Genomic DNA, 17,505 nt, shown 5'->3' on the forward strand with positions numbered 1-17,505 from the left:
TATATGGACATGATCTTAAAAGTAGATGTCTAATCAACTTCTAATTTGTGCTCGATTGAAAGATTGCGACAGGTTAGAATAGAGTGGGATGTGTAACATTATGTTGGGATACTTGAAAGCAAATGATGAGAACCTTGCTTTGTCTTTTTTTTTCTTTATCCTTGTCTCTTTTCTGTATTGTCCTTGCACTTGCCTCTTGTATATTTTGGATGTTATCATTATTATTAGACAATGTAAGGATTTTTTTCTTTCTGTCTTTCTTTTTGAAACAAAAGTTTTTGCGTTGTGTTTAAACTGTAGTTTCTTTCAAATAAAAAAAACAAACAAATGCAGAAATTACAGTGTTGGCACAAATCCCAGCTTCACCCCTTAAACCCTTAACCAATTTGTGATCCTGGGCATCTCATTTAATCTTATATTGCTAGTCCCTAAACCTTTCAAAAATGTTAGCCCTTCAGAGTGATTTCCTTCTCATGGTATGAACTTCATAAAAGACGGATTCCTGGTTTCACTGGCTATAGGGTTGCTTCCACTTTAATAGTGAGCATATTCATATCGCACACCACATGCATTTGTTCCTTTGATATCTAATGGCAACACTATTTGAAAACCATATCCCACTTCTAATCTCAATCTGTCTGGATAAAGACACCTTTCTGGTAGTCATCCACTCTCCATGCTATGGTATGTGTAACGTTCTCCTTCCTTCCAATTGGTCTCCTCTGTCCATGCATGAGCACTTTTGCATTCTGTGAGGCAGCTAATGTGAGTTCTCTGTCTATTATGGGTGACATGTACCTTTTACATATGGTCCTGCATTAATACTACAGGCTGCACACCTTCCTATATGTTATTGATAACAATTATCCTGTATGCACTAGAGCAGTAACCTATTCGTAGACTGCTAATGTTGGTCTTCAAATACTACTTGTTTGTCATTTTGATTAGAGCAAGAATGACGAAGGTAAGGGGACTTAAAGGGAGTAAACATGCTTATTATGCTGCGAGACAGCATATCAGCCTATAGGTTGTGAGCGCAACGGATGGGGGTGGGGGGTCTGACCATTATTCTTGATCCCTTCATTTGTTTGGTTTGGTGGAGGGGGGGCCCCAAAGATGTCCGTGCCTAGGGCCCCAAAAGTGCATACGATGGCCCTGCCTGGCCCCCCTGAGATGTGTCCTACATGTTGCAGCACAACTCATCAAATGACTCTGCACATTCCAACACATCACCCTAACCTTCATCAAACTGCACTGGTTATCGTTGCAGGCACATATCACCTTCAAACCCTGCTGAATCTTCTTCAAATCGATCACCCTCAAGACCCAAAAATACCTTGCTGAGAAGCTCAGCAGCTCTGAAGATCTACAATTCACCAGAGGCAGGACATGTGCAGACCTGAACTCTGCTGGTGCATTAAGGAAAGAATCAGAAGATGAGCCTTCTCCGTCTATCCCCCAGACTCTGGAACCTTCTCCCCATCATCACCAGACTTTCCCCCTCACTTGTACAAATCAGGAAGGAACTCGAGAACCTCCTCTTCAAGGAATGGTTACTCGTTAATAACCAGTCGACACCCCCTCAAATGCCTACCTAACCGGACACTGGCCAATCTTCTTCAATCTTGAGCCTGTGTTCTCCCCTGGTTCCCTTGCTGGCAAATCCCTGCACACCCCATCACCTGTTGATAGCTTGTAATGATCCTGTGTAACCGGTTCCCTTACCATGTACTTCTCCCTATGACATGTTGAGCACTCAGCTGCTTCACAAAACTAGGCATGCGCTCAATAATTACACTAAGTAGAATTATAGCATATTCCTCTTTCTCGGAATCCTGAGGCAGCTTTGTGGATATATCAGTGTATTAGTGTCCATGGATTTAGAGGGAGCACAAGCATTTCCCCGATGGAGGTCTGTAAACAACTTTGCACCCCATACCTGAAGGAATTTTGTGAGCATTAACTGACAGGAGCCACAGTCATTCATATTATGGACAACCCCAAAGCACCAATGGCACACGTGATGGGGGTCTGACACAGATATTATCTTTCCACAGTCATAGCAGGGCTAAAGGCATGTGGACTGAGGGATACCAGGCATATCTCAGAAATGCACTAACATAAGATGGCGGGATGAACAGTGTGCTGAACATGTGGGAAAAGGATCTGAGGAGATAGGGCTCATGTGGTTGCATATATATCACTCGTAGCATCACTTCCGGAGTCACAGGAGACTATGGTGACAATCAAACCGAATTAATCTGGCGCTGGGAATATCTATCTAAAATGATACATCTGTGGGAGGAAGCACTCCATTGCAATTGTTGTTACATGCAATAACATAGAAGTCAAAGTGTAATGTAAATATTACAAGTATAACCTTGGGGTATAATACTTGGGGTATAATACTGGAGAACAGTTGCAAAACAAGAGCTGTCCGAATCTGTATCTGGCATTCAGACTATTGTGTGATTTTGCACAGTTACCACTGAGGGATAAGAGTAAGTCATATATAGGTCATGCAACCCACAGGCAGGTAGTGGAGGAAGTGGATGTCAGCAGCAGCATGCTAGTAAAAGGATGTTGTGTTGTCAGTTTTCTCGGTTAGTTGCATTGTGTATTGCTATTTCAGCAACTAAGGTGTGTTACTATAGTCTGCTTTATAACCATTTGATAGAATGGCACATGTCGAGTACTAACTTTAACAGTAATCAAATTACTTAATGTCATGGTTGGTAAAGTTAAAACTATTGTATCATCCTGTGTTGTGTATAAATGTTAAAATTGGTATTGCACCGTTTGTAGAACTGCAGCTAACATAGTCAAGCAACAACCTATACTGACCTGTAATTCATTATTTTTTTCTTTATTTTTGATCCATGATTTCCCTTGAGTTTGTGGGTCGATGAGCAGCGCGAATCGTGTTGCTTTTGTAACTATAATGCCATTCTGAACAGAAAGGTCATCTCCTGGCAGTCCCTGGAGGTTCCACTCACTGATCTGCATTATTGAAAAACATTGCCAGTTAAAAAGTCATAAGTACTTGAATGGCTTACACAATAATATAATACATTTCATAATATGCACTCGGTTGTCAATATAGGCCAAGTATTGTAGAGTAAAATGGTCTTCCACAAATAACAGATTTCTTTACCTAAGGACCTCCAAAACTATTATAAATATTGCATCACATTTTCCACCAGTGCAAAAAACGAGGGGGAAATCCATTTTTCACTATGTTAAGTTTGAGCATGTGTATTATTAAGTAGAGTTCAAAACCTCTATGAGATTCCTCACAATCGTGGCGGAGAACATACAATGGATGCCGACAACAAAGATAGCAAACCACAAGAGAACATTCCCGCCTCCCAACCCAAGCTACTCCTAACTCTAAGATGAACATGGAGAGCTCACACAATCATACCTTCGTCTAGTCAACACACACCATTTAGTATTTCGGGAGCTTCCCGTAAAGCTCTTACCTCCCACTCACTTTATTCAAATGGGTAACAATATCTAGACTGTAGAGCTGTAGGAGATTTTAAGTGAGCCAAAATTTGACATAACGACCCAAACACGTAATTGGCTTTCCTTCACAGCAACAGCATATCTCTTAGGTTGAAAGGGTTTATCAACAGTATCAGCATCCCTCACAGCTAAGACACCCGTAACTCCCCTGCAGGTTAATTCTCTGATTCACCTACAGTAAGCTGGAGGTGCATCGCCTCCCCCAAACCTCAAAATACTTAGAAACCACATTCAACTGGAGTAACTAAAGCAGAAGTCAAATATCAGGAAATAAGACATTCAGAACATTAGAGCAGGTGTGTCATCTACCATCTAACTCCCTCTTCATTTAGTCCTTATCTGTGCTTACTTTAGCCTTACCAGGGATAGATCGTAAGAATACTTCTGCCCCCTAGATGTCCCAAAATGTGTACTCCTTGTCCTCACAGGTAACCCTCAGCTTAGCTCGTCGGAGCATCCCCGCTTTTGCACCTTGTGCGAGGAAAGATTTCTACCTACATCAGTTCTTTCTACTGACTCTTGTCTACGTAATTCCCTGATCCATTGCCCTCCCAACCCTAAGCAACCATATGTGATTTTTTCAGGAGGGCAACACACGAAATGTCAGAATGCCAAAAATTGACCTTGTATTCCAGTGCAGAAAAAAAAAAAAATCGGGTGACCCAACAAATCTAATCATCCATTTCCAAATCATTTATACGGGAGTAGTTTCTTACCTGTAACTCCATTTCTCCAGCATTGGTATCTTTCATGGATTCACATGCTTAGAATATTCCCCGTCGTCAGGAACCCTCATGATCTTTATTAAAATGTTTTCCAATGGAAAAAACTCAACACTTTCGTGTCCTATCGACATCCTTTTGGGACGCTTACGCATGGCCCAATAGGACGTAAGGTACAAATAGCCCAGCCCCCATGGCTCCCTTCAGATTTTAACCCCCAAAAGTAGAGGCAATACCAAGTTTGCATTCAGCGTAGGCCGGGGGGTGCCTGTGAATACATGAAAGATACCAACGCTGGAGAAATGGAGTTACAGGTAAGAAACGACTCCCTTCCCCATCATTGGATCTTTCATGGATTCACATGCTTAGAATAGATTACATAGCAGTGTAATGCAAACCAATACCATAGGAACGCAACATACAATCAGCAAGAAAAACAACAACCATGGTACATTGAAAAGGGGACCCCCCTCTGTGGGGGCTTACCTTACTGAAACAGGTGTTGCAGGACTGCACGTCCCATCTGCACATCTGCTGCATGCTGTTGCTCCAGGAAATAATGCCGAGTAAATTTATGCGGCACCGACCAGGAGGCCGCCTGACAGATGTCCACCAGCGGAATTCTCAACCACAATGCCGCTGAGGCTTCCCCACTTTAGAATGACAGAAGGCAATAGCTGACGAAACCCACAGGGCTAGCCCTTGTTTGGAGATTGGTCTTCCCTTTACTGAGGGTCCATAATCCAAAAACAGTTGTCTCGTACGCCTGAATTCTTGAGTACGACTCAGATAAAACTTCAATGCTCTTTTGACATCCAACGTATGGAGAGCCTTCTCTGCCAAAGAGGAAGCTGCAGCGAAGAATGCTGGTAGCACAATAGAAGAGTGTTTATGGAATGTAGTTGGTACCTTCGGAATAAAATGAGGGTTAGTTGCTAACGCCACCTTGGCCTTGAAGAAACTTAAGTGTGGGGGATCAATCACTAGCGCTTGTAGCTCCGACATTCTTCTTGCTGAAGTAATAGCCACCAAAAAGGCCATTTTCCACGACAAAAATTTCAGGGGTGACAACGACATAGGCTCGAATGGATCCTTCATTAACCCTGATAGCACCAGATTGAGACTCCAACCAGGAGGGAACTTCTTGGCCGGAGGAAAAATCCGAAATAAACCTCTCAGAAAATGCTTGACTAGTCGATCACTGAACAACGGAGTCGAGTGCCTCTTTCGAGTAAACCTTGAAATGGCCGCCAAGTTAACTTTTATGGAGGAGAAAGACAAACCTCCTCTCGCCAAGTGTAGTAAATAAGTCAGAATTTGCACCGATGAAATGTTTAAAGGGTCCACGCCCGGTTGATCGTTACACCACACATAGAATCTCTTCCACTTGCATGCGTATGAGACATTCATGGACGGAGCTCTCGCCGCCTCTAAAATGCGGCAACAATCTATAGAAATGTTCAGCGCACGAAACTCTGAGAAGTCAGGAGCCAAGCCGTCAGGCTGAGGGAGCCAGGGTCGTGATGCCAAACTGCTCCTTTGTCTTGGAATAGAAGGTCCGGCGTCACTTGAAATCTCACTGGGTCTGCCACGGATAGATGGAGCAGGTCCGAAAACCACGGCTGCCTGGCCCAGTAAGGGGCAATCAGAATCAGACGGCATGGATATTTGTGAATCCACTGGAGGGTCCGTCGAATGAGCGGAAACGGAGTGAACACGTACCCGAACCTGCCTGTCCACGGGAAGGAGAACGCATCCCCCAGTGAATTGGGCTGCGGCCATCTGCTGACGAACTGCTTGCACTTTTTGTTCTCCTCGGTTGTGAAGAGATCCAGCAATGGACGACCCCATTTCCTGAAGATGCTCAACACTTGCTGATCGTTGAGCTGCCACTCGTGGAGTTGGTTCATCTCTCTGCTGAGAGAGTCTGCCTGTACATTCTTCACCCCTGGTAGGTGAAAAGCCACTATGTTGATTTCTTTTTTGAGGGCCCAATGCCATAGTTCCGGAGCCTTGCTCGAGAGCGTTCTGGAATGAGTGCCCCCTTGTTTCCTGAGGTAGAACATCGTGGTCGTGTTGTTCGTTAACACTCTCACAACTGATCCTCGTATGCGCAGCTAAAATGACTTCAGAGCCCAACAGACCGCTCTTAGTTCCAGTACATTGATGTGAAGGCTCAATTCTCCTGGGGACCATCGACCTTGAACTTGTAAGGATCCCAGTTGAGCTCGCCAACCTGTTTGAGAGGCATCCGTCACAATTGTGGATTGAAATTCCGGCTCTAGCAGAGGCATCCCTCTTGTCAGATTGTCTGAGAGTTGCCACCACCAAAGCGCTTCTAGTAGCTCTCGGTTGATCATCAACTTGGCGGACCACAATACGTGACTTTGAGACCATCGGTCTGCCAGAAATTCTTGTATTGGCCTCATGAAGAGACGACAGTTCTTCACTAGCGGGATACATGACGCCATGGTTCCTAGAAGCGACAGATATCTTCTGACTGACATTGTGGTTCTAGTTCTCCACTTCTCCGCTTTCTGCTTGAGTTTTTGAACTCTCTCTAAAGAAGGTTTGACCAGTCCTGAGTGAGTCTGGAACTCTGCGCCCAAAAACACCAAGCTCCTGGAGGGAGACAAAAAGGATTTTTCCAAGTTGACTGCGAAGCCCAACCATTGTAGCAGCTGCATGGTAACGTCTAGGCTTGCATGCGCTACTGCTGGCGACGAGCCCCTTATCAGCCATTCGTCCAGGTAAGAGTCTTGTTGAGAGCTCGAAGGTCCAGAATGGGTCGCCACTTGCCATTGGGTATTTTTACCATGAATTAACTGAGTAGACCCCCAGGCCTCTCTCGGCCACCGGAACCATTTCTATAGCCCTTTTCTGCAGCATAAGCACAACCTCCTGCTGTAAGATGTGAAGATGGGGTTGCGCCGAATACACAGGAGGAATGGGAGATGGCGTAATCTTGAACTGCAAAGAGTGGCCTAGTTTCTCTGTGTCCAACACCCAACGGTCTGATGTTATTCTTTCCCATTCGTCGACACGATGGGACACTGCATCCCAGGACGTCTTGAAGATTGTCATTGCTGAGATTTTGATTGCTTACTTTTGGTAGATGAAGACTGTCCTACTCTCTTTCTAGAAGTCTGAAAATCCTGGCTTCTCCAAGTCGCCTGGACAGCTCGCCTGTCAATCTATTGAAATTCCGATCCCTGTATGTGGCAAATCGAGAATTCCCCAAAGCTCTGCGGAAGGGGCTAAAAGGCTGAAACGCTCGTCCACTTTGTAATGCCCCCAGTGATCTTGCAGTATCTGAATCCTCCTTCATGCCTTTGAGGGCTTCGTCTACCTTGTCCCCAAATAACTGCTCACCTTAACAGGGCATGTCTAGCCCTTTATACTGCACTTCTGGCCTAAAGTCTGTACACCTTAACCAGGCCTGTCTCCTTAGTACCACTCCATTATTTATCTGCTTGAACCCCGACTCCGCCAAATCTACAGCAATGTTGATAGTGTAGTTTGATGCCTCCTCACCCTCACGCACCAGTAGCATGGCTGTCTTTCTGTGTTCTTCAGGCAGGTGTTCCAAGATGGGGGCCAAGCGATGCCATATTTCACGGTCGTATCGTGCCATAATAGCTAGCGAATTAGCCGCCTTGACCGCCGTCACTCCCACTGTTAAGACTTTCTTACCAAAGGCATCCTGCCTTCTAGCTTCACTGTCTGGAGGTGTTGTGCACTTGTGTTGTGATCTAGCTTTTCTGCTAGCCGCCGCTGACACTACTGATTCAGGAGAGGGCTGTGTGGTAAAACACCGAGGTGTATAGTCCGGGGCCTTAAATTTCTTTTCTAACCTGCCCTTGATTGCAGGCTCCGAAAATGGATGGCGCATGGTACGTAAGCCTTCCTGCCAAACGTTGTCCAGAATCGGAACCGAGAAGATTGACTTTCTTCTCTACCCCATATGGTCAAATAAGAAGCATTCCTTTCGTTCTTCCTCTGGGGTCAGACCAAATTCAATACGCCATCATCGCATGAAAGGCCCCAAAGTCATCTGGAGGTGACGGGTGTGCCGGGCTTCTAGGAGTTTGTACTTCTCCATCCGATTCCCATTTAGGGTCTCTCGACGGCGATGATGAAATGTCCGAGATGGAGTCTCTAGGACCTTAATCCTACTCAAGAGTCCTGTAATTCATCTTATTCCGGGTGTGAGCAGAGGGGGGGTTCTTCGCTGACCGAACAGGAGACCAGCAACTCAGCCGTTGACGTTGAACGTGGAGCGGGCCCTGCCGTGTCGACGACGGGTATCACCGGAGGCACACCCATGGGAGGCAACCTGGCATCCAACTGGCTTAAGAGGAACTGCAGCGTAGACAAAACTTGCAAAGACAACATTGTTAGGAAAGATTTCAGAATTGTATGTAATTTTCCCTCCATGTGGCAACCCCCAAACTTTTTGCTGTTTTACACCCTGATCTAGACTTTGCCAGAGAAGCACAGCCTTCCGCCGCACTCCTCTGGGCTTTCGCTCAATTCCTATGGGGAAACTGACAGGCCCTTAAGACAGTCAGTACTGGGAGACTTTGTTTCCCTTAGTCGTTTCCTCATGTTGCAGCTTTTGTGCAACATGAAACAAGAGTGCACTGTAACTTACATTACCGCGCTCTTGGGTCTCTAGTCATTCCAAAGGCCCTAGAAACTCTCGCTGGACTTATTATGAACTGTGCAAGTGTGTCACGGATGGGACTGGTGGCAGCTATTGTTTCTCTTGTGTTTTGAACCCTTTTTCGCCATGTTATCCGCGCTTACCGCGTTTGGCACAAATGAGTGGCCTGGCTCCAAAATGGCCATGCCACGAGGTTCTTTGTCCTGTCCGCTGACCGTCTTGCCCCTTCACCTTCCCCCAGGTCGAGCCGAGCCGGGGCAGTCCTTATTTGGTCATGCACTTTCCTGCGAAACCCCAAAGCTTTTGCGGGCTTCTGCATGCCTTGTGTGTGCCTCTAGGATGTGGGCTGAGATGTCTGGTCCCAATACAGATCCTGGGTGTCAGAGAGTCTGGAGTGTCCTGAATTACTGGGACCACCGTGGTCCGTTATAGATCCACATATGGTGTGAGTGTTTGTGAGCAGATCTCCCATTGGGTCCTCTCCGTTTTGGCGCGAAGGGAACTTTGGATAAGAGGAGGCTGAAAACACCACTACCATGTCGATCTCCTGAGTTCACACCGAACAAGGGATAAGGAGCCAAGTATCCTGCAACAAGAAGCTGAGTCGAGAAACCGCTGGTGAACCGCTGAAGGTTTGGTACCCTGCACTGCTGTCGTCCTGCGAGACCCCTCTACATCTGATCGTCCGAGAAGGTCTGTGAAGGTGCTTCGACTCATTGGAATAGTGGGAACAACTATTCCCGGGACCTTCATCAAACCCTGCAAGTAAGCCTCTTCGGAAGTGTCCCTGGGCCAACCAGTGGGCTGACCAGCTTACGCAGGACGCTTTGCTCTGTCACCGCCGCCGTTTCGGGGAAGCCCTCGAAAGAACAAGTTACTTCTTACCTGGTAACGTTCTTTCGACGGGATGTTCCTCCGACGTATTCCTTATCTTTGATAATGCGTCCGTTGCTCAGTTCCGTTTTGTAGCATAAGAAAAGTCATGCCTGAATTGGTTATTGAACTTGAAGGAGCGTAAGATGCAACCACAAGGGAAGTATCACTGCGGGGATGGTTGGGAGGGGCGATAAGGAATACGTCGGAGGAACATCCCGTCGAAAGAACGTTACCAGGTAAGAAGTAACTTGTTCTTCGAAGGGATTGTGTCCTCTGACGTATTCCTTATCTTTGATAGACTCCCATAGCAGTGGCATGTAATTGGAGGTGGGAGTAAGAATGTCATGTATGCCTTTAGGGATGGACCGAATGTAATACGGCCTTGCCAAATCTGGTCTCTTGAGCAATGGAGGAATCCAGATTGTAAAACTTTGTGAATGTATGTGCGGACGACCATGTGGCAGCCGCACATATGTCTCGGACCGGTACCCCTCTTTGGAGAGCCGAAGAGGCTGCGATACCCCTGGTTGAATGAGCCCTGAGATTTTGGGGTGGCTCTTTCCCAGCCAGTTTGTAACATTCCAGGATGGCCAAAATAATCCACCTGGTGATGGTTTGTTTTGTTATGGGTAGTCCCAACTTGTGACCTGAGTATACTACAAACAGTTGGTCTGCTTGCCTGATCCTAGCCATTCTGCTGACGTAAAAGCTGAGAGCTCGCCTTGGGTCCAGCCTATGTAGCCTTTCCTCCTCTTTCCCCGGATGGGGAGGAGGGTAGAACGAGGGTAAGGTAATTTTCTGAGTAATATGAAATTCAGAAACCACCTTTGGGAGGAAATTAGGCTTCACCTGTAGGACAACTTTGTCCTTGTGGAAGATTGTATGTGGGGGTTTACAGGAGAGAGCTTGTAGCTCGCTCACCCTCCTAGCATATGTTAGTGCTACCAATAGGACAGTTTTAAGCGTGAGAAATCTCAGCGCGCAAGAGTGAAGTGGTTGGAATGGAGTGCCCATTAGGAAGTTTAAGACTAAATTTAAGTCCCATAAGGGAACCTGGAATGGTTTTGGAGGCTTAACATTAATTAATCCCTTGAGAAATTGTACCACTAGAGGAAGTTTGAAATACGATGGTTCCTCCGCAGTGCGCTTGAAGATAGAAAGCGCTGCGAGATAGCCTTTTACAGTGCCAACTTGAAGGCCTGAGTTTGCCAAGTAGAGTAGAAACGATAACACCGTTGGTGTACCACATGAAAAAGGGTTGATATTCTCTTCCCTACACCAGCTGCAAAATTTGTTCCAACGGCAGCGGTATAAAGAATTTGTTGCTGGCCTTCTGGCCGAAAGCAACACCTCCATGACGTCATCAGGGAGATCTCAATCCTTGTACCTCACCCTTTCAGAAGCCAAGCGTGAAGGTTGAAGGTTCTGGTGTCTGGATGGAGAACCTGACCTCCCTTCTGCGAGAGAAGATTCTCTTTGAGTGGAAGACGGATTGGAGGACAGATGGACATATCTAGAAGGTCCGGGTACCACGTTCTCCTGGCCCAATCCGGGGCAATCAGGATCATGATTTTCCAGAATCTTCTCAACCTCCTGATCATTTGAGGAATAAAAGGGACTGGTGGGAACCCGTAAAGGAGTGGAAACTCCCAGTCCACTACGAACGCGTCTCCTAGAGCTCCTCTCGGGGGAAATTCCCTTGAACAGAACAGATCGCACTTCCTGTTGGTGCTTGTGGCGAACAGATCCACCTGAGGGGTTACCAGAAGGGCGAAGATCTCTTGAAGGACTTCCTGAGCTAGCTCCCACTTGTGGGAGACTGCTCTGCCAGCTCAGAGCGTCCGCTGTCAAGTTCTTCTCTCCGGCTAGGTGGACTGCCGATAGAGAGATTCCTTCTTGGATTGCCCAAAACCAGAGCTGCATCGCCTCTCTGCACAGTGGCAGTGATCCTACTCCTCCTCTTTTGTTGAGGTAGTGCATGGCCACCGTGTTGTCCGTCATTATCAGGACATTTTTCCCCCCTGTACTGATGGCAGGAAAGCTTTCAGCGCTAGTCTGATCGCTCTCAGCTCCAATAGGTTAATGTGTAGTCTGGACTCCGATGGAGACCAACGACCGCTGATGGTCAAGTCGTTGGCATGGGCTCCCCACCCCGTGAGTGAGACATCTGTGACTACTGTTATCTCCGGCCATGGTTGCCAAAACAGTTCTCCTTTCAAGATGTTCTCTGGATAGGCCCACCATTGAAGGTCGCGGGCTACCTTGTCCGGAATCCAGAGGAGATCTGTCATTCTCCCTGAGAATTGCAACCACTGACTTCTCAGTGCCCACTGAAGAGATCTCATTCTCAGGCGAGCCTCTGGCACAAGGAAGATGCAGGATGCCATGAGGCCTAGCAACCTCAAAAAGTCGAAGGCTGGGAGACGTTGGGCATTTTGAAACTTGGTGACCATCTGTAGAATATCTTGAGCCCTCACCTCTGGTGGCAAGGCTTTTCCCAGGGAAGTGTCCAGGACCTCTCCAATGAACTGGAGTCTCTGTGATGGTATCATCTGTGACTTCTTTAAATTGAGGGAGAAGCCCAGTCTGTGAAGGAAGTGGCAGACATAATCTAGCTGGGGCTGGGCCTGTTCCGAAGATACAGTCCTGATCAGCCAATCGTCCAGGTAGGGGTAGACGTGGATCCCTTCCCTCCTTAGACTCGCCGCCACTACCGACATCAGCTTGGTGAAGACCCTCGGGGCGGAGTTCAGCCCAAATGGCAGAACTCGAAATTGATAATGAGAGTCGCCAATTGCGAACCTCAGGTATTTCCTGTGTTTGAGATGGATTGGCACATGGAAATAAGCATCCTGAAGGTCCAGAGATACCAGCCAGTCCTGGAGCTGGAGGGCCTGAAGGATCTGAGAGAGAGTTACCATCTTGAACTTGTCCTTCCTGAGGAACTTGTTCAATTCTCGTAAGTCCAGGATGGGTCTCAGTCCTCAGTCCTTCTTTGGTATGAGAAAGTAGGGGGAGTACCAGCCCTTGTTCCGTCCGCTACAGGTACCGGTTCTATGGCACCTTTCTCTAGCAGGTCTATAATTTCCTGCAAGAGGAGCGGATCTGGAACTTTTAGAGAGCTGTTCCCCGGTGGATGACTCTGAGGAATGTGTAGAAAGGGTAGGCAGTAACCCTGGGGAACTGTCTCCAATGCCCAAGCATCTGACGTTATAGCCTGCCATTCTGTCAGATGGTGAGTTAACCTGCCCACTACAGGTGTATTGTGTGGGAAAGCCTCAGAGTGGTTTGGGGCGGCTGATGCAGATGCCGAGGGTAAAGAGGCACCTGCTGCTGCTGCGGCCTTGGTACTTTTGACCCGTCCACCTCGCGTGGATCTCCTTTGGCCTCTTTGAGCTGGCTGTCCTCTGCCTTTCCCGAATGCGGAATAATAGCGAAAGGACTTTCCTCTCCCAGAGGTTCCTGAGGGGCGAAAAGGAGTTTGGCAGATAGCAGCTCCTAAAGATTTTTCTGCTGCTTTAGAAGTCTGCAACTTTTTCAGACTGTCATCAGCCTTTTTCCCGAATAGTGAAGAGCCGTCAAAGGGCATATTCAAAAGTATGGCCTGTACATCTGGAGCAAAGCCAGACTTTCGCAACCACGCATGCCTGTGGATTGTTGTACTTGTCGCCATGGCCCTGCTGATACTGTCAGCGGAATCGATGCCAGTTTGAAGTGATTCGCACATGGCATCTTTGCCATCTTTAATAATGTTAAGGAAGGCTTCCTTTTCCTCTCCTTCGGGTATGCAGTCAGCCGTTGATGAAGCACACTCCCATAGTGTGTGACTGAACCTGGCGAGCGTACAGGTGGCGTTGATGGACTTCAACGCCATACTACAAGCAGAGAAGACTTTCTTCGCCATAGAATCGTACCTCTTGTCATCTCTATCCTGCGGGACAGTAGTACTGCTAGATGAAGTTGCCGCTTGAACCACCAGGCTCTCTGGGGTCGGGTGTTTTGATAGGTATTCAGGGTCAGCAGCCGCTACCCTATACTTGGCTGAAAATCTTGTATTGACCGCAGGGAACACTTCAGGTGTTTCCCAATTAGATGTAATTTTCCTCTGTAAGGCTGCATGGAAGGGGACCACGGGGTCCTCCTGTGGACCTTTGTCTAATATGTCTGTTAAGTCATCCTGTTGAAAAACAGGTGAGGGCGCAGACTAACCCATAAATTCAATAATTCTTGCCATAAGGGTTCTATAGGGTGTTTCGGCATGTTCCCCTGGGTCTGGTTTAACAAATTCCACTTCTGGGGAAGTGTCCAGCCCACTTACCTCATGTAGTGACTCCTGAAGGTCCTTCAGCCTTCTTTCCTCATAGGTGAAATCCTCTGAAATAGGCAGTGTGGTCCTCTGTAACCCAAATGTTTCCTGGTCAGAATCTTCCCCCTCTTCATAAATTGAAGATAGTCCAGGGTACTCTGACCTCTGAAATGGTGTAAAACCCATCTCTAAGGCAGAAGGAGCCAAACCCGTCATTATTGGACGAGAAAACGTCGATGTCGTCGACGCCGATGTGACAGGCTTCGAAGGCGCCGAGAACGGCGTCGAAAAAACTGGAAGGGGTCTCGAAGAACTCGAGAGGATCGGGATCCTACTCGAGGACATTTACGACGGTCTCGGCGTCGTGCCGGAGGCCCTTGGAATCACCGTAGGCTGTGGAGTGGCCTTGGTCTTCTCTTTCATCGGCGTCGACGATGGCGTCGAGCCGATCGACCGATGCGTCGAGGAACCCTTCGACAACGGCGTCGATGGTGCCGATCCGTGCGTTGAAGGAATCTTCGACGACGGTGAAGATGGTGCCTTCTTACCCGATGGCTCGTGGCGCTCTCGGGTGGAATGTTCGCCGGGTGCTGCGACTCGCGGCATTTAGATTTTTGGGGTTTTTCACCCGGGGTATCACCCTCAGCTGTCTTCGAGGGAGTCGAGGCCGCGTTCTCGAAGACGCTTAACATTTTCATTCTGAATTCCTCCCACTCAGCTTGAGAGCTGTGTTTAGTGGAACAGGAGACCCTTTCTGGGGACACTGAAGACGACGAGGAAGGGGATCTTCGACGTCTCTTTTTTGAGTGGGAATGGGAATGTTTTCGACGGCGAGGAGACGAATGCCTCGACTCAGTTGAAGAAACCTTCAAGGAGGTTTTGACTGACTTTCCTCTCTCGAGCTTCCCCTTTCGCTCCTTCAAAGCTTTCGCCGTCATGGACATGCAGTCCTCACACTCCGAACAATGGTGTTCGGATCCCAAGCACCACAAGCAGATCCTGTGTGGATCCGTTATCGACATTTTTTACCGCAGTCTCGACATTACTTGAGGCCGGATTGCGGCGTCGTCGGTTCCGATGAAAATGCCATCGAGAACGAGAAGGTATTATTCGAGTAGATATATGTAGTTACCCTGACTGAACTGAGCAACGACGTTCCGAGGCCCCACGAAGCGCGGAAAAACGGAACTGAGCAACAGACGCAGCGCGTGGCTATTTATGGGCATGATGACGTTGGCGCCGATACGGCGGCCGTCGAGGGACATTGACTCGCGGACATCGACGCGCAGCGTCCTCTACAGGAAAAATTTCCGAGGCCAGCAAGCTGGAAACTTATTATCAAAGATAAGGAATACGTCGGAGGACACAATCCCTTCAAACTTGGTTTACTGCTTGGTCTTCGTCCACGGCACCCTCTCAGCGAATTTCGTACACTTGGCATTCCCAGGTCTGAAGTGAGACGAGGGCGCCTGGACCAGAGTAAACGCGGTTGCCGTGTTGCCCTGCTGTGGTAACAACCGCTGCATTTGGGACACCCTCGACCCTGAATCCTGCTATGCAGAAACTACCGTGTCAAGACGTCCTGATCATCGCAGCTGAACCTGCCAGCAACGTGAACTGAACTGGAAAAGTCTGGGTCTGCCTGCGTCGGGGCCCGGTGAGTAGCCCATACCCCAACCGGTGGCCCCTCGCGCAAGAGCCAGTTTCTTTTCTACCGCTGTTGCGAAATAGCGACTCTATCCCGCACCCTCACCCTGCCTCTGTCCACAATTGGAGGCCTTGCTTGAGTAGTGGGGACTTGTTCTGCATCGCTTCATTCACCTTCCTGAACTGCCTGATATCCTCGAAGAGGCCCTCTTTTGTCCATTGGCACCAGCACGTGCAGGTACTTTTGAGCATAAGGCTCCTCTCTTCGTAGGGCTCGGACTTCCTCCTAGTTAGGTGTATTTCAGATGTCGAACTGGGTCTAATGATTACTTGCACTGCCTGTTTTCCTCCCCATCTAGGTGGTTTACATATTATGTGCTCCTGACTCCTTAGACCCCTCGGTCTTGTGTATATATTGTATTGATTGTGATGTGTTGGTTTACTTTAGTATTATTGTGATTCTTTGCTATGGTCGATGTTACAAAGGCCTTGTAATAAATGTGTCTATATTTTTAATATAACACCTGTTTGGAGTAATTTGTAAGTGTCCTTGCTTTGTGTGATCATTGAGGTCTTTCCGTCACCCCCACCCCTCTTGAGACTTAGTCTTGACCGCCGCCATCGCTACCCTGATTGGTCTGGCTTGTCCAGAGGTTACCCTGTTCCAAGAAACTAGGCTGGCCTTCTGAACCTCTGCCTCTCCAGGTCTGAGTTCAGAAATCCATCTTAACAAACATCGACTGCAGATTTAGCAGAGAAGACATAGGGGGAACATTTTGAATCCCCGACGTCATTGACGGGCCAACGCCCGAGATCTGTTGGATGAACAACCGGTTCCCGCTCCTCCTCCATCAATGACACAGAGAGACCCGATTCCTGCTGTAATAGGGTGTCCGGTAGAACTGCGTCATACACCACCTGTTGCCAAGCCTCTGGAGGATCCACCGTCGACGATGAAAACCTGGGAGTTTCTACTTTTCTTTTGTCAATCGCCGCCACCGGGGTCAACGACGCCACTGCAGGGCTTGACTGTGCGGACGGTAATGAAGCCGTCGACTACGGAACTTCCGTTGACGGCAGTGGCAGTTGTGGCGCAGACTTTTTAGGCGATCGCACCTTTTTCGAGTCTCTAGGCCGGTGTTTTGAAGATTCTCTACTCGAGGAAGACCTATGATGGTCTCCTGAGGAGGAGCGCCTTAAAGGGTCTTTCCCATCCTTTTTTGAAGTAGATGAAGATTTTTCTGGCTCACAGCCCTGGTCCACACAACCATGTTTTGATGTGACGATGAAGGAGAGTCCTTTGCCAGATGTTTCCCCGAAAAGCAACAACACTTCTCCGTAGGCCGTGGCTTCTTTGCCGGAGGCTCAGCCGACACCGACCGACAAGGAACTACAGGGGACTTAGGTCTGTTCGATGCCAGACTGCGCACCGATCCTACCTCAGATGGAGGGTAGGCCCCTTCGTTCAGCCACGATAATAGATGCCGATTACGGTCCATCAACGTCTTTTGCAAGAACCCCTTGCAGATATCACAGGTGTCCGCAGAATGATGAGGGTAGAGACAATAAAGGCAATCCATGTGCCTGTATCCCTCATAAACATTCGTCATTCCACACGTGGCACACGGGCGGAACAACGCTTTCCCCAACATTGGGAAAAAGTACAACCTAACAAAGTGTAGAAAACACGAGGTGATCCCGACTACTTTGGAGACGGTTGAAATCTGAAGGGAGCCGCGGGGCTATTTACACCTTAAATC

The 17,505-nt window shown here is 48.0% G+C and overlaps 1 protein-coding gene across 1 annotated transcript in view; it reads right to left on the reverse strand.

The window, feature by feature from the left end:
* The window catches only part of DNAH8 (dynein axonemal heavy chain 8), an 8,835,797-nt gene that overhangs the window by 1,258,243 nt on the left and 7,560,049 nt on the right, over nucleotides 1-17,505 (reverse strand). The window contains exon 74 of the mRNA XM_069608756.1: nucleotides 2,845-3,000. Coding sequence (XP_069464857.1) covers nucleotides 2,845-3,000 — 156 coding nt within the window. The remainder of the gene's footprint in view (nucleotides 1-2,844; nucleotides 3,001-17,505) is intronic.

This window comes from Ambystoma mexicanum, chromosome 4q, assembly GCF_040938575.1.
Source record: "Ambystoma mexicanum isolate Mex_15411 chromosome 4q, UKY_AmexF1_1, whole genome shotgun sequence".
Classification (NCBI taxonomy): Eukaryota; Metazoa; Chordata; class Amphibia; order Caudata; family Ambystomatidae; genus Ambystoma; species Ambystoma mexicanum.